Source organism: Taudactylus pleione, unplaced genomic scaffold (genome assembly GCF_031769625.1).
Source record: "Taudactylus pleione unplaced genomic scaffold, aTauple2 ptg000032l, whole genome shotgun sequence".
In the NCBI taxonomy this organism is placed as follows: domain Eukaryota; kingdom Metazoa; phylum Chordata; class Amphibia; order Anura; family Myobatrachidae; genus Taudactylus; species Taudactylus pleione.
In genome coordinates this window covers 9,865,943-9,885,237 of record NW_028284434.1, presented here as the reverse complement: position 1 = coordinate 9,885,237, position 19,295 = coordinate 9,865,943, and the positions used below count along the sequence as shown (strand labels likewise).

The 19,295-nt window shown below is 46.3% G+C and overlaps 1 protein-coding gene across 4 annotated transcripts in view; it reads right to left on the bottom strand.

Moving 5' to 3' along the window:
* Window positions 1–16,949: 16,949 nt before the first annotated feature.
* The window catches only part of RSPH10B (radial spoke head 10 homolog B), a 61,853-nt gene continuing 59,507 nt past the window's right edge, over window positions 16,950–19,295 (bottom strand). For 2 of the 4 annotated variants that reach the window (XM_088451958.1, XM_088451959.1), the window contains exon 19: window positions 16,950–19,194. In XM_088451958.1, coding sequence (XP_088308084.1) covers window positions 18,981–19,194 — 214 coding nt within the window. In that variant the 3' untranslated portion in view covers window positions 16,950–18,980. The remainder of the gene's footprint in view (window positions 19,195–19,295) is intronic. The other 2 variants (XM_088451961.1, XM_088451960.1) reach the window with 2 other exon arrangements.

The following is a 19,295-nucleotide window of genomic DNA, read 5'->3' as shown; positions in this document are numbered from 1 at the left end:
TAGTGTGCATGCGCATGACGGAGGGAGCTCCGTCGTGTGCATGCGCGAGACCTGCAGGGGCGTATCTGCCCATTGGCCAGGATGGCACTCGCCAGGGGTGCCGTCCGAGGTAGAGGCGCCGCCCAGCGGTGCCACACATGGCCAAGGGGTAGAATCGCATAGTAGTTCGCCGATCCGCCATGTTTTTTAATGTAATCATTGCCCACCCAGTCAGGAATGTGTTACCTCTGCCTGACCGGGAGGACCTGCATCTTGTCCCCCAGCTCCGCCTCCCCTGCTATTCTACCAATAGGATCAGAGCGCAGCAGTGACGTCATGATCTCGGGCCGTGTATGATCATACAGTGTGGAGAGGAGCAGCTCCCCTGCCAGTGTGCCATCTAAATAGACGGTGCACGGCGCCCGCCATCTGAGACCACCGCGGCGGCGGAGTCATGATGGCCACTCACTCTCCCACCCACTGCCTCCCGAGCCCCAGAATGCTGGTGCGGCACTCTCCGCGACGTCGACACTGCCGCGCAATGCGCTGGGGGAAGAGAAGACCCGGGACATAGGGGAGCGGCCTGCACCTGGAGATACAGCAGCAGGTGAGTCACTGGAGGGGGCGAGAGGAAGGAGAAGGGAGTCACTGGAGGGGAGAGGCATTATAAATTGTGGCTATGTGTAAAGGAATTTCAATACTTGGCATTATGTGTAAAGGCATTACAATATGGGGCATTATGTGTAAAGGGCATTACTGCATGGCATAATGTGTAAGGGGAATTACTGCATGGCATAATGTGTTATAAGAGGCACTACTTGAATGGACTCTGTGTGGCATAACGTACATACTCTGGCAGCGCCATATTCATAAACTGCTGCAGTGTAATGCGTGTAGTGGGCAGTAATGTGTGGTGCAATTTTAATTGGAGGAGTTAATGCGTGACCACGTCCCTTCCACACAAGACCACACCCGTTTTGCAGAGCGCGCTGTCCATAATTACAATATGGGGGGCGCCAGTCCCTTACTTTGCCATGGGCGCTCGGACATCTAGATACACCCCTGGAGACCTGCATAGCGGGTCGTTATGGGTCTCGCACCAAAGGGGGCGTGCTGTCGATGGTGAGTGACAGCATGCTCCCTTTGGTGGGCGTGCCGGGGGCGTTGCTGCCCAGACGGAGGCGTTCCCATGGGAACGCCTACCGTCTGGGGCCGGCCCCACTGACATCACTAGTGATGTCAGTGGGAGTGCTTTTGGCTCTGATAGAGCCAAAAGCACTCCTGGGCTTGTGGCAGCAAGACCCTACCGCAGGGTCTCGTCGCAAGCCCGTTGGTCGCGATGGTCTTGACCATCGCGACCATCTTTTTGGCCGCTCGCATAAGCTGTGGGTGGTCACCCACAGCTATGCGAGTGGGCAGAAGGCCGCTCCAATTTTAGGTAGGAGGGCCCTGATTCAGAGCGAGCGCTCTGGTCAGAGCGTCCGGCTCTGAATCATGCCCTGTATCTCTTATTTCTCTATTTGCAATTTTGTGATTTGAGGAAAGTTAGGGCATTGCCGGATGTATCATCCAAAAGTATCTACTCATCATGCACCAGCTTCAGGCAAAGGGAAAGGTATATTCACAGCCGTAACTAGACTTTTTGGTGCCCTGCGCCAGAGAGAGCATTGGTGCCCAACCCTCCCCATTTTTTAAATAGGGACATAACATAGTGCACCTGAAACAGAGCCATGGCCTCATGGGGAAGGGCGAGGGAAGAGATAGGGGAGGCCAGGAGATGCTGCGGATAAAAGAAGAGGTAGCTACAAGTGAGGATGATAATAAACAGGAAAAGTGACAGGCCCGAACATTGCCCCCTGCCCTGCAGTGCCCTGTGCCATGGCATGTGTCGCACAACCCTAGTTACGGCCCTGGATATATTTCCTCTTCAGTTTCTGTACCTGGAAGTGACGTGGAGTGAGGGCGGAAGTGCGTTTCCATGCCCATACAGTCCACCAAAAAAACAAAGCTTGGCCCCTCGCGGGCTTGTTTGGATCGCCAGGCTTCGGGCTCAGTGGATCACTTCGCTCGCCACAAGATTATATTCCCCCTCTATACCCACGTGGATGGTAGGGAATGACGCTGGACAGTAGCTGATGACGTCAGGGTACAAAAACTGAAGGATATCTATCCACTTTCTCAGGCAAAGGGGGTAGGTGAAAGGATAGCAAGACCCACTACTTCATCAAGTCCTTCCAGCTCTCATCCTAACCCACTTCCAGCTCTTTCCTCCCTATCTACCATATCTATGTCACGCCTGTTTGTCTGCCCCTCCACTTTAGAATGTAAGCTCTCACGTGCAGGGCCCACTTCCCTCATGTGCTTCTCCTTATACTTTCTTCCGACTCTTTGAAAAAGCCCCCGTTGAAAGGGGTGAAACGCATCAGAGGATTCCCCCTTACTACACAGTATTTCCTACTTGTGGACGATCTCCAGTGGAACCGCCAGCTGGTTTGTTTGCAGCCGCTATTTGTTCTCCGCGGCGTCACTGCAGAGAGGCATCGGCATTGTTATTTTAGCTGGGCGGTACTGTCAAGTGAGCAGAGATGAGGGGAGATTGAGGGACTACTGATTCCAAATACCCCTGCTCCAACACCCGCTCACTTTAACTGGAGAAACCAGCTCCCATTAAATACAGCGGCGCTGCACCGCTTGATCTGTATTAAGGACAGCTGAGGATAACAAATCAGCGCAGCAGGAGCCAAGGGAGACGGTATGATTGTTTGTGCCTAGCCATACTTGCTATAGCATTAACCTATTTCACTGGAGAAATTGGCATCTTATTTTGCTCACCGCAACGCTATATTACCTGACCTGTACAATGGATAGGTATTACGTCAACACAGCGTTTTTTCAGTATTCGGCTGGCAAGTCAGTATATGACATTCAACTGTTGTATGGTGGACACATGATCAATATTCTAATTGGAATGCTCTGGGCATTTCACCTTCTGTATTGATTTCAAATATTCATGCCATATCATGCACAAGTAGCAAAGTGGTTTTTAGTGTAGATATATATGCTCAATAGAGGTTTATTGTTTTGTGTATTGTATATATCGACTAATGTGAGTTGTATTTCTCTGTAGATTATGTGTATTTTTAATTGTGAACAAATATCAGATTAAAAATTAATATATTAACAAATTAGTACAAATTCCCTATTTTGGAGCCATGACTGATTTATGAATGCATGTGAAGTCTGCTGTCTTGCAGTAGATTCCTTTATATTAGCGCAGTCTGATACAAATTGCATTCTTGGTTTTTTATGGGTGTTCACATATCCCATCATTTTAGACTTGCTGCTTTTAAGTAACTGGTTGTTGCACATCTATTTGGTAAAATGTGGACTTCCAGATTAGCGCCGGGATCATTGGTTTGGTGTATGCCTTCAGTTTCTGTACCTGGAAGTGACGACGTGGAGTGAGGGCGGAAGTGCGTTTCCATGCCCATACAGTCCACCAAAAAAACAAAGCTTGGCCCGTCGCGGGCTTGCTTCGATCGCTGGACAGTAGCTGATGACGTCAGGGTACAAAAACTGAAGGATATCTATCCACTTTTTCAGGCAAAGGGGGTAGGTGAAAGCATAGCAAGACCCACTACTTCATCAAGTCCTTCCAGCTCTCATCCTAACCCACTTCCAGCTCTTTCCTTCCTATCTACCATATCTATGTCATGCCTGTTTGTCTGCCCCTCCCCTTTAGAATGTAAGCTCTCACGTGCAGGGCCCTCTTCCCTCATGCGCTTCTCCTTATACTTTCTTCTACTCTTTTCTCCCCACAAGGGCACCTAACACTTGACTGCTAACCCCCTGCTGCTTATTTTGAGTGTTTTAATCGCAATGCAGCAATGTATATAAACCATGTCTGTGTCCTGCACAGTAATGTACTGTAAGTTACTTGTTTCTTGTTCACTTATTTGTTTATGTACTTTGCAAGGCGCTGCGGAACACTTGTGGCGCCAAATAAATAAAGTATAATAATAATAAGTAGTGTGTACTGCAAAACGGCCTATAGATAGTAGAGATGAGCGGGTCCATTTCTCCGAGAACCGGACCCACACGAACTTCGTGTTCCGAGGCGAGATCAGAGTCCGGCTCAAGTTTTCCCGTCTGACTCGGATCCGAAAACGAGGCAAATGCGTCATCCTCCCGCTGTCGGATTCTTGCGGGTTTTGGATTATATAAAGGTCCCCACGATCGGCGCCATTTTCCCTCCGGTTGTGGAGAGAGAAGCTACAGTAGCAGACATAGGCCCTCATTCAGAGCCGTACGCTCTGAGCAGAGCGCACGCTCTGAATGAGGGCCGGGCTCCATTTTCATGGAGCGTCCTCCTGGACGCTCGTATAGCTGTGGGTCACCACCCACAGGCTATACGAGCGTGCTTTTTGATGGCCGCGATGGTCGAGACCATCGCGACCATCGAAATTGCGAGCCGGAGCCTGCGGTTGAGGTTTTCAACCGCAAGCTCCGGAGTGATTTTGGCTCTATCAGAGCCAAAATCACTCCCACTGACATCACTAGTGATGTCAGTGGGCCGGCTTCTGACGGGAGGCGTTCCCGTGGGAACGCCCCCGTCAGGGAGGCACGCCCCCGGCACGCCCACCAAAGGGGGCATGCTGTCAATCAACATTGACAGCACGCCCCCTTTGATCGGACACAACGAGCGAAGGACTTTCCTTTGCTCGTCGCGTCTGGCGCATGCGCACGACGGAGCTCCCTCCGTCGTGCGCATGCTCAGTGCATAACATCGACCCACTTGCGAGCGGACAGCCGCTCGCGAGTGGGTCTGAATCAGGGCCATAGTCAGTAACTGTCAATCACTCAGTGTGTCTGTCTAGTCGGGGTCTTGGCCTGAAGGCTGCTGATGTGTTGTCCATAAAGGGGCTTAGGCTGCAGTATATAAAGGGGGGCTTCCTTCAGTGGGTGCTGCAGATGCTGTGTCACTTGTCCTGCCAATTAACTGTGGCTGCTGCTCTGTTGTTGTCCTGTCCATCAGACTAGGGTTGTAGTCCATAAAGGGGTGCCGTGTTGTCTGGGGGGGGTTCTCTGTCAATTAGGGATGCTCTTCCCCAGTTTAAAAGTACTTTTTGTGTGTGCATTAGCAACTTAGCTGCGCTATTATTGTTCGGTGACACTGAAGCAGTTTATCGTTCACGTATTTGTGACTCTGCAGGTGGCTGCCCGCACTCGACAAGGGTGCTTTGTTGTCCATAAAAAAGGGGTGCTGTCTGTGTTGTTCATCAAAGGGCTGCTGCCTCATTCAGGGGTGCTCTTCCCCAGTGTAAAAAAAATATTTTTTGGTGACACTGATGATCAGACTGCAGTGTAAGTTTGTTGATATGGAAGACGATCAAATGAGAGGAGAGCAGGAACCACATACCAGTCTTGCAGCTGCTACCAGCAGTCATGATGACAATGCAAGGCCATCAACGTCATCTACGAAAGCTGATGCCCAAGGGCTTAAGTAAAAATCAAACAAGCAATGTTTTACAGTGTTAAAGAAAACAAATTAAAAGCTAAGTTTGCTGCAGAGAAACAAAAAATGTCAAAATACCATTCACTACACAAAGTGGCAAGGTAAGGATAAGGCCTTGGCCTTTATTTATGACTGGTGGTTCTGCATCTTATGATGATGTAAGCCCTTTTGCCTGTAGAAGTGTCAAAAAAAATTAAATTGCTAAGGGACATGAACCAACTGTGTGCTCAGCAAAGTCACAGATCCCCGAGGAGAGTCAATGTGTGTCCACGGTTGCCATGTGTGAGCCTGACCTTTCTAATACTATACTTGAAGAGGATCCTCCTTCCACCATTTGTGTGCCCTCTGCAAATGTGGAGTCAACATGCTGATGTAGAAATCAAGGATGCTTCTGTGGAATTGCACCAGGAGGAGGATATGTCTGTAGTTGACTCTAACAAGGAAGTTGATGATGAGGATGTTGATGCCGAGGATGTTGTTTGTGTAAATCAGGCAACAGTTGTTGCCCATGGAATGAAAAAGCCCACTGTTGTCATGCTGGGGCAAAAGACAAAAAGATCCACTTCTCATGTGTGGGATTATTTCCACCCAAATCCGGACAACAGTTGTCAAGCCATCTGTAACGTTTGCCAAGCAAGAGTGAGTAGAGGTAAGGACCTTAACCATCTCTTCCCTGTTACGTCACTTGCAGTGCATTCATCAAATTCGAAAGTGTTTTACTAATTCAGAAACTTTGGCTAAAAATGTAACAATCAGTCCAGTGTCATCTAGCTGCTCCCTTCTGTTAGATCCAAGCACCTGCAATCTCCACCACCAACACCTGCATCATCATCAACATCCTCAATCGTGATCGGAAGTAGTCATGCATCCAACTTCATAAGAATGACTGACTCCTCTCCTATCTGTGATTCCTCAGAAGGATCCTTCAGTGTTACGCCTGTTGCTGCTGCTACTGCTGTGAGTGGATCTTCAGCCCAGAAGGGTACCAGGAAGAAGACTACTTTTAGTAGTTTAACAAAACAATTGACTGTCAAACAATCCTTTGCAATGGGAAACAAGTATGACAGCAGTCACCCAGTTGCACAGCGGATTACTGATGCCATAACAGCTATGCTGCTATTAGATGTGTGTCCCGTATCCGCTATTAATGCACTCGGATTTGGACAGTTAATTGAGGTCCAGTGTCCCCGCTACCATGTCCCTTCTAGATTCCACTTTCCCAATCTGTACAAAGACATTAAAAAAAACTTTATTAGTGTCCTCTGAAATGTCATTGTGCTCACTGTCCACTTAACCACAGATATGTGGACAAGTGGAACAGGGGAAACTAAAGATTACATGACTGTTACAGACCACTGGGTAGGTGTATTGCACCAACAGCAGCATCTAACAAATGCCAGCTCATTGAGAGGCAGGCTACTCACTGAAACCGGTGAAACACAAAGAGGCATATCACTGAGAACCTCTTAGAAAAACTCAGGGAAATCATTGCAAAATGGCTTACCCCGCTTGGACTCTCCTCAAGATTTGTGATTTCTGACAACGCCACAAATATTGTGCGACCATTACATCTGGGCAAATTTGAACACGTCCCATGTTTTGCTCACACAATTAATTTGGTGGTGTAACATCTTTAAAAAAATGACAGGGGCGTGCGGGAGATGCTCTCGGTGGCCCGAAAGATTTCTGGACAATTTCGACATTCAGCAACTGCATGTCGGAGATTGCAGAACCAGTAAGAACTGTTGAATTTGCCCTGCCATCAGCTGAAGCAAGAGGTAGTAACTAGGTGGAATTCTACCCTCTATATGCTTCAGCGGATGGAGGAGCAGAAAAAGGCCGTCCAAGGCTACACTACGGCCTATGACATAGGGAGAGGAGCGGGAATGCACCTTAGTCAAGCGCAGTGGAGAATAATTTCCATGTTGTGCAAGGTTCTCAAACCCTTTGAATTTGCCACATGTGAAGTTAAATCAGACACTGCCAACTTGAGTCAGGTAATTCCCCTAATCAGACTTTTGCAAAAGCAGCTGGCAAAACTGAAGGAGTTGAAGCGGAGTGATTCCACTAAGTATGTCGGACCCGTAGATCAAGCCCTTAATTCGCTTTGCCAGGATCCAAGGGTCGTCAATCTCTTGAAGTCAGATCACTATATTTTGGCAACCATACTTGATCCTAGGTTTAAGTCATACCTTGTGTCTTTATTTCCAACTGACATAAATCTGAAAAGAGGCAAAGAGCTGTTGGTGAAAAAATTGTCAGCTCAAACGGCATGTGACACGGCAGCATCTCCTCCTTCAGTTTCTGCGGCTGCCAGGAAAAAACTAAATTTTCCTAAGAGACCCACTGCTGGTGGTGATGCAGATCAGTCAGCAAAACCTAATGACATCTGGTTGGGTCTGAAAGATCTTCCTACAATTAGTGACATGTCTACCGTGACTTTGTCTGATACGGTTACCATTCAGAGAATGGTGGATGACTATTTTAAGGATAGCATCCAAATAGACAGTCAGTCAGTCCGTTTCACTACTGGCAGGAAAAAGAGGCAATTTGGAGTCCCTTACAAATTGCCCACTTAAGTGGGCAACCCTCCAGTGTGTACTGGAGGATTTGCTTTACTTAAGTTGCCCACCCTCCAGTGTGTACTCTGAAAGAGTTTTCAGCACAGTCGGGAACCTTGTCAGTGATCGGCGTAGGAGGGTACTTCCCCAAAATGTGGAAAAGATGATGTTCATCAAAATGAATTACAAATTCCACGAGGAAGACCTTTACCAGCAATTAAGTAAAAAAAAAATACTGTGGATTCCAGCGGGGACGAATTAATAATGTGTGAAGTAGAGGATGTACACACTGATGGGGATGATGATGACGACATCTGATATTACTTATGTTGTAAAGCCAGTTTGTGTATGGGATCAATGTCACCAATGTCCACTGCACATTGGCATCTTGTTTTGTGGGGGTCCAAACAAACCAATCATTTCAGCCACAAGTGGCAGTTCCTGTCCCTGAAGTGACTGGTTTGTTAAACTGTGAATGTCCTGTTTCATAAATACAACATAAGGGTGGATGGGAGGGCCCAAGGACAATTCCATCTTGCACCTCTTTTCTTTGCATTATGTGCTATTTGGAGCATTGCTGCCTGACATTTTTAATTTTATGGTTTATGAATGTCCAGAAATTGTAATGGCCACAGACAGCATCTCCTGTATGCCCCTTTCATTTTTTTTTTTAAATTCGGAACCACCAAGTTGATGGGGTGGGCAAATAAGAGCAGCAGCAGCAGCAGCACAGAGCATTTTCCTGCCACGATGTGTGCAATAAAGTGCAAATATGTTTAATACAAAAATGAGTTGTGTATATTGGTCACATACATACATATTTACATGGTACATACAGTACATAAAGCAGGCTGAGGTAACCTGAAGCACGCCACCTGTTGTTGACAAATAACTTCCAGTAGGCCCAGCAAACATCACAGATGCTGGGAGTTCTAGTTCAGACGGAGAACTACAGACTGCTTTCCTCTGATGTAGACAGCAAGTCTTGGTACCAGTATCCCTAACAGGGCCGGATTAAGGCTTGTGGGGGCCCCAGGGCAACTAGGTTGTGGGGGCCCCCTTCAAGCCACATAGAGCCGGGCCATGCACAGCCATGCCCCCAGTAGCAGTCCCCCCTCAACAGTAGTACCCCCTAGTAGTAATCCCCCTCTATCTTAGTAGTAGTCCGTTTCCCCCCCCAGCAGTGCCCCTAGTAGTAGTCCGTTCCCCCCCAGCAGTGCCCTTAGTAGTAGTCCGTCCCCCCCAGCAGTGCCCCTAGTAGTAGTCCGTTCCCCTTCCCCAGCAGTGCCCTTAGTAGTAGTCCATCCCCCCCCAGCAGTGCCCTTAGTGGTAGTCCATTCCCCCACCAGCAGTCCCCTTAGGAGTAGTCGTCACCCCCCCTCCCCCCGGCCAGACACACACACACAGGAAAAAATAAATCTCCACTTACCTTAATCCCCGCTCCGGCATCTGCTCCTCCATCTGGCGTCCTCCTGGGCCGGCCCGCTCTGCATGATGGTAGAGACTTCATCGTCTCTCCCATCAGGCACTGCGGGAGCCAGAAGACGGAGGCTCCGGCAGTGGGCCGCAGCCGATGAGAGTCTATGTGATTCTCATCGGCGGCTAAAACAAACACACAGTTGCCGGTGCCGGCGGCTGTGTTTGTGCTGTGTAGTGCAGACGGTACTTATGTGCCATCCACACTACCGCCCTGCCCCGAGCTGATGCAGCAGCACTGACTGTGCTGCTGCATGCAGTAGTGTGGGGGCCCTCAGTGTGTGGGGGCCCAGGGATGACCGCCCCTGTTGCCCCCCCCTTAATCTGGCCCTGATCTCTAACAAGTACAAAGTAAATCTCTGTTTACAGTATGTTCTATCTAGCAGCACCTCCACAAGCAAGGGCACCTCATTTTTTCTATTAGATGTATAAAAAATTAAAAAACCTCCTCCAGGTCAAAGATGTCTTTTAGGAACTGAAGAACTTGATCCTAGATTGATCTTCCCTCATAATTTTGTTTAAGAATCAAAACATTAAAACAAATAAATTAAAATCTAATCAATCCTTCCGTCCTTTCCCTGTCTTCAGTCCATACACATATTCCAACTCTGTCAGACATCTGACCTAGTTAGGGAAAAACATTCTTGGTTTTTAGAATTCCTAGGGGTCGTAGAGTTTATTAAACTGCCATCCTGTTTACCACTGCTATGCCACTCTATGCCATGTTGGAAGCTGAACTGCCACATGTTAGTGCCGCCCACTGCTGTCGCTTAGCTTAGTCAGCCAGCTAGCTGGATGCAACCTTTTGGCCCTAAACTAGATGAAAAAAAATCAATATTTTGAGCTGTGAGATGGTAATAAATGTTATTGAGGTCAATAATACTGTAGGAACATAAACAGGCCCAAATTCTGTGATTTTAGCTGTTTTTATGATTTTTTTAAGAAACAATACCAAAACACGCAAAGGGGCGGTTTTTGCAAAACGAAATCCAGAGCTACAGATCCAAAACCAAAACACGAGGGTAGGTGCACATCCCTAATAGATAGGCATTTTAGTATAACTCAATCCGTGGGCCCCACTAGTACACTCAGTAAATGACTACAGACTAGCAGCCAAAAATCATCAGTTACATTTATTTTTTTGACCTCTTGACCCATCTTAGATGCTGATTGGTATTGGGCACACTCGTGCAGCCTGTGCAGGCAACTTACATTTGCAATTAGAGGCTCAAATTACTTTTAGATTTTATGTGAGCTAAACTAGGGCTGTGTGTGACTTCTCAGCCCTGCATGACAGGTATATTTAAAGCTCTGTCCCCTCTTGTATTTGCCATCTGCTTATTTAACTCCTGTTAGGACAAAGCTTCCCCTGAACTGAAGGCCTGACATTTCAGAACTTGTATGATGTTTTACATGTTTGCTGTCTAGTTTATATTTCTTTTTTGTTGAAGCTTGTTGTTTTTGACAATATTGTTTATCCTGCCGTTAACAGGCCTGGCAAGAGCTTAGGGCAATGTGTGGGTGCCCTTTAAGTCAGCTACGTGTATATATGGGGGTGTACATAATTTAGAATGTACACACATTACCTCAATTTGTTTTGTATAAAAAAATTTGTATACTGCACTTAACAGGCCAGTCGTCTCCCATGTGTGGCCGCTGTATTACCAAATGTATACTGTATATGTGTCGTTTCTAAGGCTGGCCCTGACACACAGTTCTAATAGTTGGGGTGCCTCCCCTATTATATTTTTCAGTTCCATGACAGCACAACCTATTTTTCTATTGTCTTTATATATATTTATATATATTTAAATTGTTGAATGCATTAAGGCCATGTTGTTAATGGCTAATGCATATTTGTTGAAAAATAAAAGAAGCACTTTTAAAAATTTAATATAGAAGGTGTTACATGTGACATAACATGTACATAATATGATGCTTTCAAATAAAAAAATTTGATTGCAAAATAACACTTGTGTCCTCTATACTATGTCATTGTATGTAAGTTTCCAGTGCAATGCAGTGAGCAGTCACCACCCACTTTTCATGACCTCATCTCTGTGTGCCATAAAAGCAGTCCATTTATTATGACACACTATATTGCAGGGATAATCTGGGTTCTGTGTGAAAGGGGTCGACCCAGGAATTTCCCGGGAATTATATACTGTGTGAAAGGGGGTTAGTAGCAAATTCCTGGGTCCTTCCCGGGTTGAACGATACAGAAAAATCCCAGGTTTTTGGGATTTTTCTGTCTGAAAGTGGTATTATACCCCTTTCAGACAGAGAAAAGAACCCGGTAATTTTCCGGCTCTTGCCGGGTCGACCCAGGTTTTTTTCTGTCTGAAAGGGTCAACACAGGACGTAATTCCCGGTACTTCGACCCAGGTATTTACCAGGGTTTTTCCCGGGTCTTACACGGGTTGGCGGCTGTCTGAAAGGCGCCGACCCGGGTTTTTCAACTCTGGGCATAGTAAACAGCGCTTATTGGCTGAGATGGCGGTGCACAGGCTGACTGGCTGAGCGGCTCCGTCTCCCTGATTGGCTGAGCGGGTGGGGCAGTGGCGCTGGCGTCTGAGGTCATAATTTTGCTGCAGAAAAGGAGAGAGAGAGAGAAGCATGGCGCACTGGAAGGATGAGGGGAGGAGGAGATCCGCAAACAGATCAGTGGCACAGTGAAGGATGCGATAGTCTACATAAACATAGCTAAGGTCCTCACCTCAAGGGGCATTGTGCGGACCCAGCAGCAGGTAGTGAACAAACTGAAAGCTCTACGCAAATACTACAACAAAGTTCACGACCATAACAGGTGGAAAAGTGGTGCTGCCAGAATGGAATGGGTTTACTGCGATCAGTGTAATGAAGTCTTTGGCAATTCTGCGCTGGTTAATCCCATTGCCATATCATCGTCTAGTTGTGCATCTTCATGAAGTGTTACCCCGGAGAACAGCCAATCCTGCCCAATGACACCACCAATACTCTTTGATGACATCACAGAGATAAGTGACACAGATCCGATGGCTGCCACGGGGGTCCCAGACACCAATACACTTGAGGGTGTGGTTGAGGCGAGTGGAAGCAGTACAAGTGGGACGCCAACTCCTGCACAGACTGAGACTCCGACACTGCGCAGGAACAGTAAGTTACTATACACCCACTATTTTTGGGATGTTAACATTGTCCTGTATTGACTTGTCATTATAGTATGACTATGCAGATTTTACTATGCTGAAATCTAAACTGAATGTATCTGTTGCAATGTGAAGCTAGTGTGCAGTAGGCCGCAAGCACATATATGTTTACATTACGGATTTGAATTCATTTGTAAATGTATTTTTTCTTTTCTTCTATTCCTAGTCTTTGAAGTACCAGCGCGGAAGAAAAAAACTTCCAAGATGGAGCTAGCAACGCGCACAATGACCAGAATCCTGGTAAATCAGCTGCGAGACTCTGATGCTGAATTCCAGACACAGGAGGATGCCCGACTCCAGCGCTTCTCTGACAATGAGAGAGAGTTACAAAATTCATTTGTCAGTCAGCTTGTTGGTCTACACGAACAAATTTCACGTGAAAACAGAGGCACAGATGTCCTTCCTTAATGGTCTAGTGTCTAAGTTACACACTCCACAACCTTATGTAATGTATCCTCCTCAGTACTCTGACTCCACAACCTTATGTAATGTATCCTCCTCAGTACTCTGAGGGTCCTGTTAGAAATTACCAACAGCATAGCAGAGGGCTACCATTTCTGCAAAGTAACCCCTCCATTCCACCTCATGCTACTCCACATGGCACAGTGCATAGTTATCCAGATGGCACAGGGAATAGTAATCCACATGTCACTGTACAGACACAGTCCACATGCCAATACCAGTCCAGAGGGCACAGTGCCTAGCACTCCACATGTCACTGTGCATAATAGTCCTGACGGCACAGGAAATACTAATCAATATGGCACTGTGCATACTTATGCAGATGGCACGGGGATTAATACACAGGATGGCAGAGTGCATAGTTATTCAGATGGCACTCATCATAACACTCCACTTAGCACTATTGTCAGCACTGCCTACAGACAGTTGTAGACTTGTATGATGTTTTACATGTTTGCTGTCTACTTTATATTTCTTTTTTGTTGAAGCTTGTTGTTTTTGACAATATTGTTTATCCTGCCATTAACAAGCCTGGCAAGAGCTTAGGGCAATGTATGGGTGCCCTTTAAGTCAGCTACGTGTATATATGGGGGTGTACATAATTTAGAATGTACACACATGACCTCCATTTCTTTTGTATTTAAAAATTTGTATACTGCACTTAACAGGCCAGTCGTGAGCTTTCTCCCATGTGTGGCCGCTGTATTACCAAATGTATACTGTATATGTGTCATTTCTAAGGCTGGCCCTGACACACAGTTCTAATAGTTGGGGTGCCTCCCCTATTATATTTTTCAGTTCCATGACAGCACAACCTATTTATATTGTCTTTATATATATATTTATTAGGGATGTGCAGGCTCGGTTCTACTCGGTTCCGTTCGTTTTTTTTTACCGAATCTTATTGGCTATCCAAAACTCGTGACAGCTGAAACCCAATAAGATTCGGGAAAAAAAAACGAACGGAACCGAGTAGAACCGAGCCTGCACATCCCTAATATTTATATATATTTAAATTGTTGAATGCATTAAGGCCATGTTATTAATGGCTAATGCATATTTGTTGAAAAATAAAAGAACCACTTTTAAAAATTTAATACAGAAGGTATTACATGTGACATAACATGTACATAATATGAGGCTTTCAAATAAATTTTTTTTGATTGCAAAACAATACTTGTGTCGTCTATACTATGTCATTGTATGTATGCAGTAAGCAGACACCACCCACTTTTCATGACCTCATCTCTGTGTGTATTAAAAGCAGTCCATTTATTATGACACACAGTATATTGCAGGGATAATCTAGGTTCTGTGTGAAAGGGGTCTACCCAGGAATTTCCCGGGAATTATGTGCTGTGTGAAAGGGGGTTAGAAGCAAATTCCTGGGTCCTTCCCGGGTTGAACGATACGGGAAAAACCCAGGTTTTTGGGATTTTTCTGTCTGAAAGTGGTATTAGTTATATTATGGTGATTTTCCTCATGAATTCTCTTAACGTTACAAAGTATCCCTAGCGTCATGTTCTGTGCTCCTCAATTCCGGGAAAGCAAATTATTGTCATATTAAGTGTGTCACAGAGACAATGAAAAAAAACCCTACAGCATTGTGGCAGCTTCACAAGGGAAAGACCAGCTTTTTCTCATGGAGTGTCAGCTAAACATGAGATGTATTTTATTAGGACTGGTGTCTGAGGGGGTCATTCAGACCCGCTCGCGAGCGCAGGACGCTCGCAAGTGGGTCGATGTTACCCCACTGCGCATGCGCACAACGGAGGGAGCTCCGTCGTGCGCATGCGCAAGACCCGGCTAGCGACGGGGTATCCGTCGCTCCGGGTCTCGCACCAAAGGGGGCGTGCTGTCGATGTTGATTAACAGCACGCCCCCTTTGGTGGGCGTGCCGGGGGCGTGGCTGCCAGACGGAGGCGTTCCCATGGGAACGCCTACCGTCTGAAGCCGGCCCCACTGACATCAGTAGTGATGTCAGTGGGAGTGATTTTGGCTCTGATAGAGCCAAAATCACTCCAGGGCTTGCGGCAGCGAGACCCTACCGCAGGGTCTCCGTTGCAAGCCCGATGGTCGCGATGGTCTTGACCATCGCGACCATCATCACCCACAGCTATGCGAGCGTCCAGGAGGCAGCTCCATTTTCATGTAGGAGGACCCTGATTCAGAGCGAGCGCTCTGGTCAGAGGGTCCGGCTCTGAATCAGGCCCTGATTCAGAGATGCATGCAATGCCCGTCGTGAAAATATGCTAATGACTCGGCTGCCATCTTGTGTACAGAGACGCCCTCTGCTGGTGTCTCACATCCACCACTTACAGCGCCATGCAAAAGTATTCACCCCCTTTGCATATTTCATGTTTTGTTGCTTCACAACCTGGAATTAAAATGGATTGTTTGAAGGTGTGCATCATTTCATTCACAGAACATGCCTACAACTGTTAAGTTGTGTTTTTTTTCATATTGTGAATCAAACAACATTTAGGGCAACATAACAGAAAACTTCAGCGTGCATAGCTATTCACCCCCTTAAAGTCAGTACTTTGTCGAGCCACCTTTTGCGGTAATTACAGCTGGAAGTCGCTTTGGATAAGTCTCTATAAGCTTGCCACATCTTGCCCCTGGCATTTTTGCCCATTCCTCAAGGCAAAACTGCTCCTCCAGCTCCTACATGTTGGATGGTTTCCGCTTGTAAACAGAAATCTTCAAGTCTGACCACAGATTCTCAATTGGATTGAGATCTGAGCTTTGACTAGGCCATTCCAACACATTTAAATGTTTACCCTTAAACCACTCGAGTGTTGCTTTAGCAGTATGCTTCGGGTCATTGCCCTGCTGGAAGGTGAACCTCCATCCCTGTCTCAAATCACAGCCAGACTGAAACAGGTTTTGCTCAAGAATATCCCTGTATTTAGCACCATCCATCTTTCCCTCGACTCAAATTAGTTTCCCAGTCCATGCTGCTGAAAAACATCCCCACAGCATGATGCTGCCACCACCATGTTTCACTGTGGGGATGGTGTTCTTGGGGTGATGGGATGTGTTGGGTTTGCGCCAGACATAGCGTTTTCCTTGGTGACCAAAAAGTTAAATTTTAGTCTCATCTGTCCAGAGCACCTTCCTCCATACATTTGGGGAGTCGCCCACATGCCTTTTGGCAAACTCAAATCGTGTTTTCTTATTTTTATCATTAAGTAATGGCTTTTTTCTGGCCACTCTTCCATAAAGCCCAGCTCTATGGAGTGCATGGCTTATTGTGGTCACATGCACAGATACACCAGTCTCTGCTGTGGAACTCTGCAGCTCCTTCAGGGTTACATTTGGTCTTGTCACGGCTGCCGACCATTGAGACTCCTGGAGGGAGACAGGCCTACTAGGCACAATAAACTGGGGTGGTCTTAGGAATCACCTTTCCATGATACTCAGTAGCACAGGATAAAAGTAAAACAAAATTTATTCACAAAAGAAATATAATCAGCAAGGTCTCATATAAAGTCTCAAACAGCACATATGCAATAATATGTATAGGAGAGAATCCCCAAATATATATAAGCAGTCTTTAGCAAATAAGAACTAACGTGGTAGGGAACCCTGAGTCCAGAAAGAGGCAAACACCTCAGGATGACATTAAGGACCCTTGCCGGGATAGAAGCCTGTAGTAATGGAAATCCAGAGCAGATCGGACCCTGCAGAATATTATGGTTCCGGGACAGGGCCGTGCTTTGCGTGCAGTGAGAGATGAAGAAAAACTTGAGCCTTGTGGAGTAGTGAAGTCAGTACAGGGTTAAGCCCTGTAAGACGATGAGATTCCAGAACAGGGTTGAGCACTACGGCGTGGCTAGAGTTCGGAGCGGGGTTGAGCCCCGTGATGCAGAGAGGATTGTAAAGGGGTTGAGCCCCATGATGCGGAGAAGATTGTAGTGGAGTTGAGCCCCGTGACGCGGAGAAGATTGTAGCGGGGTTGAGCCCCAGGATGTGGAGAATATTGTAGCAGCGTTGAGCCCTGTGGTGTAGCTAGAGTACGGAGCGGGGTTGAGCCCTGTGATGCAGAGAAGATTGTAGCAGGGTTGAGCCCCGTGGTGTGGCTAGGGTTCGGAGCAGTTTGAGCCCTGTGATGCGGAGAAGATTGTAGCAGGGTTGAGCCCTGTGGTGTGGCTAGAGTACGGAGCGGGGTTGAGCCCCGTAATGCAGAGATGACACTGTAACGGTGCAGTTGACAACTGTAACAAGGATGAGATCAATATCCACAGGAACGAAAAGACAACAGGTAAAGTGCAGCAAAATGATGAAAGCACAATGATGGAGCAAAAAGCAATACTTAGACAATAGGAATGCTGGGCTCTGTAGTACAGCGGATAGCTGGCAACAGAAGTTCATCTGGAATATAACAAAGTCCACAGCAATCCACAGGCACAGCGGTGATCTGGCAGGAGTCCAAGAAAAGACCTGAAAGCAACGTTGCACAGACACTGAGACACAGTTAGTAACAGGCTTTATACTAGAGGTCTGTGATCCATAGGAAGTTTCAGAACATGTGACCCAAATGGAATCAGGTTTGAAATAATGAGCAATCTAGGAATCCCACAACCCTTACGACACCAGGGAAACAGATGATCACTTTAACACTGTATCCCCTGAATGAGAAGCATGCCAGCAAGCAGGATAGCTCCTCCAACAACCACAATGGAACTTTGGCAAAAGTAGTCTATCTTTATGTACTGAAATAGTCGCAGTCCTGCAGGTCTCTGTGCTGCCTCTCTGATTAATCCCCTCCTTGCCCGGTCTGTGAGTTTTGGTGGGTGGCCCTCTCTTGGTAGGTTTGTTGTGGTACCATGTTCTTTCCATTTGATGATGATGGATTTGATGGTGCTCCGGGGGATCATCAAAGATTTGGATATTTTTTTATAACCCAACCCAGAATTGTACTTCTCAACAACTTTGTCTCTGACTTGTTTGGAAGGCTCCTTGGTCTTCATGGTGTGATGCCTCTTGCTTAGTGGTGTTGCAGCCTCTGGGGCCTATCAGAAAAGGTGTGTTTATACTGACAGATCATGTGACACTTAGATTTCACACAGGTGGACTTAGTTTCACTAATTATGTGACTTCTGAAGGTAATTGGTTGCACCAGAACTTTTGAGAGGCTTCATAGCAAAGGGGGTGATTACATATGCACATGCCAATTTTCAGAATTGTATTTATAAGATTTTTTGTATATATATTTTACTCATTTAACTTCACCAAATTAGACTATTTTGTGCAGATCCATCACTTTAAATTCAGATAAAAAAAAAATAAAAAAAATTACAGGTTGTAATGTAACAAAAAAGGTAAAAAGCCAAGGGGGTGAATACTTTTGCAAGGCACTGTACATACAAAAGCAGAAACAGTGGCTGCCCATCAGTCTTCTGAGTAACCCTATGCTGTCTCAGAATGAGCGTCTTACCTAAAACGCCTGGGCCTCTCCAGCTGCGTACAAATTAGCAGAGGCTCACTAGGGTACGCCAGAAAATGATCCCCACACACCTGCATTTTTCTAGTCACCTCCCCCAAACACTGACTGCCTGTCACTCATTTTGCGAATAAATCCTCTCTGCGAGCGCTGTCGCTATATATCACTGCGTGTGGGCAGTTACACAAAATCGCTCCACTGCGTCCGACATCGACATTGTGTGCCTTGCTGAATCAGGCCATAAATCACAGGCTTAAATATACAGGGCTCATTTGTAGAATTACATTGTGCTTTATATTTATTACCAGAAAAATCTTGCACTACATTTCTATTATTTGTATTTCACAGTCTTATCTTTTCTTCTTCTTGCTGGTTGCTGGAGGTGTTTTCGTGCTTGCTGTTGATGGAGGCATAGAAGGCTCATATTTGGGAGATGCGGGTTGCTGCTCACTTTTGGTGTCATCAGCTGGGTCTACAGAGATGGACGCAGCCTCCATTATGGCTTTTTCTAACTCCATTTGTGCAATCTTTCTGGCTTCCTCTTCTGCTTTGAGTGCTTTTATTCTACATACATAAAGGAGTGACAAATAAATATAATAATTTAGTTTGTTACTAAGGGAACCTAAGATATTAAAGCAGCCATTTTGAAATCTACATCAGCCATT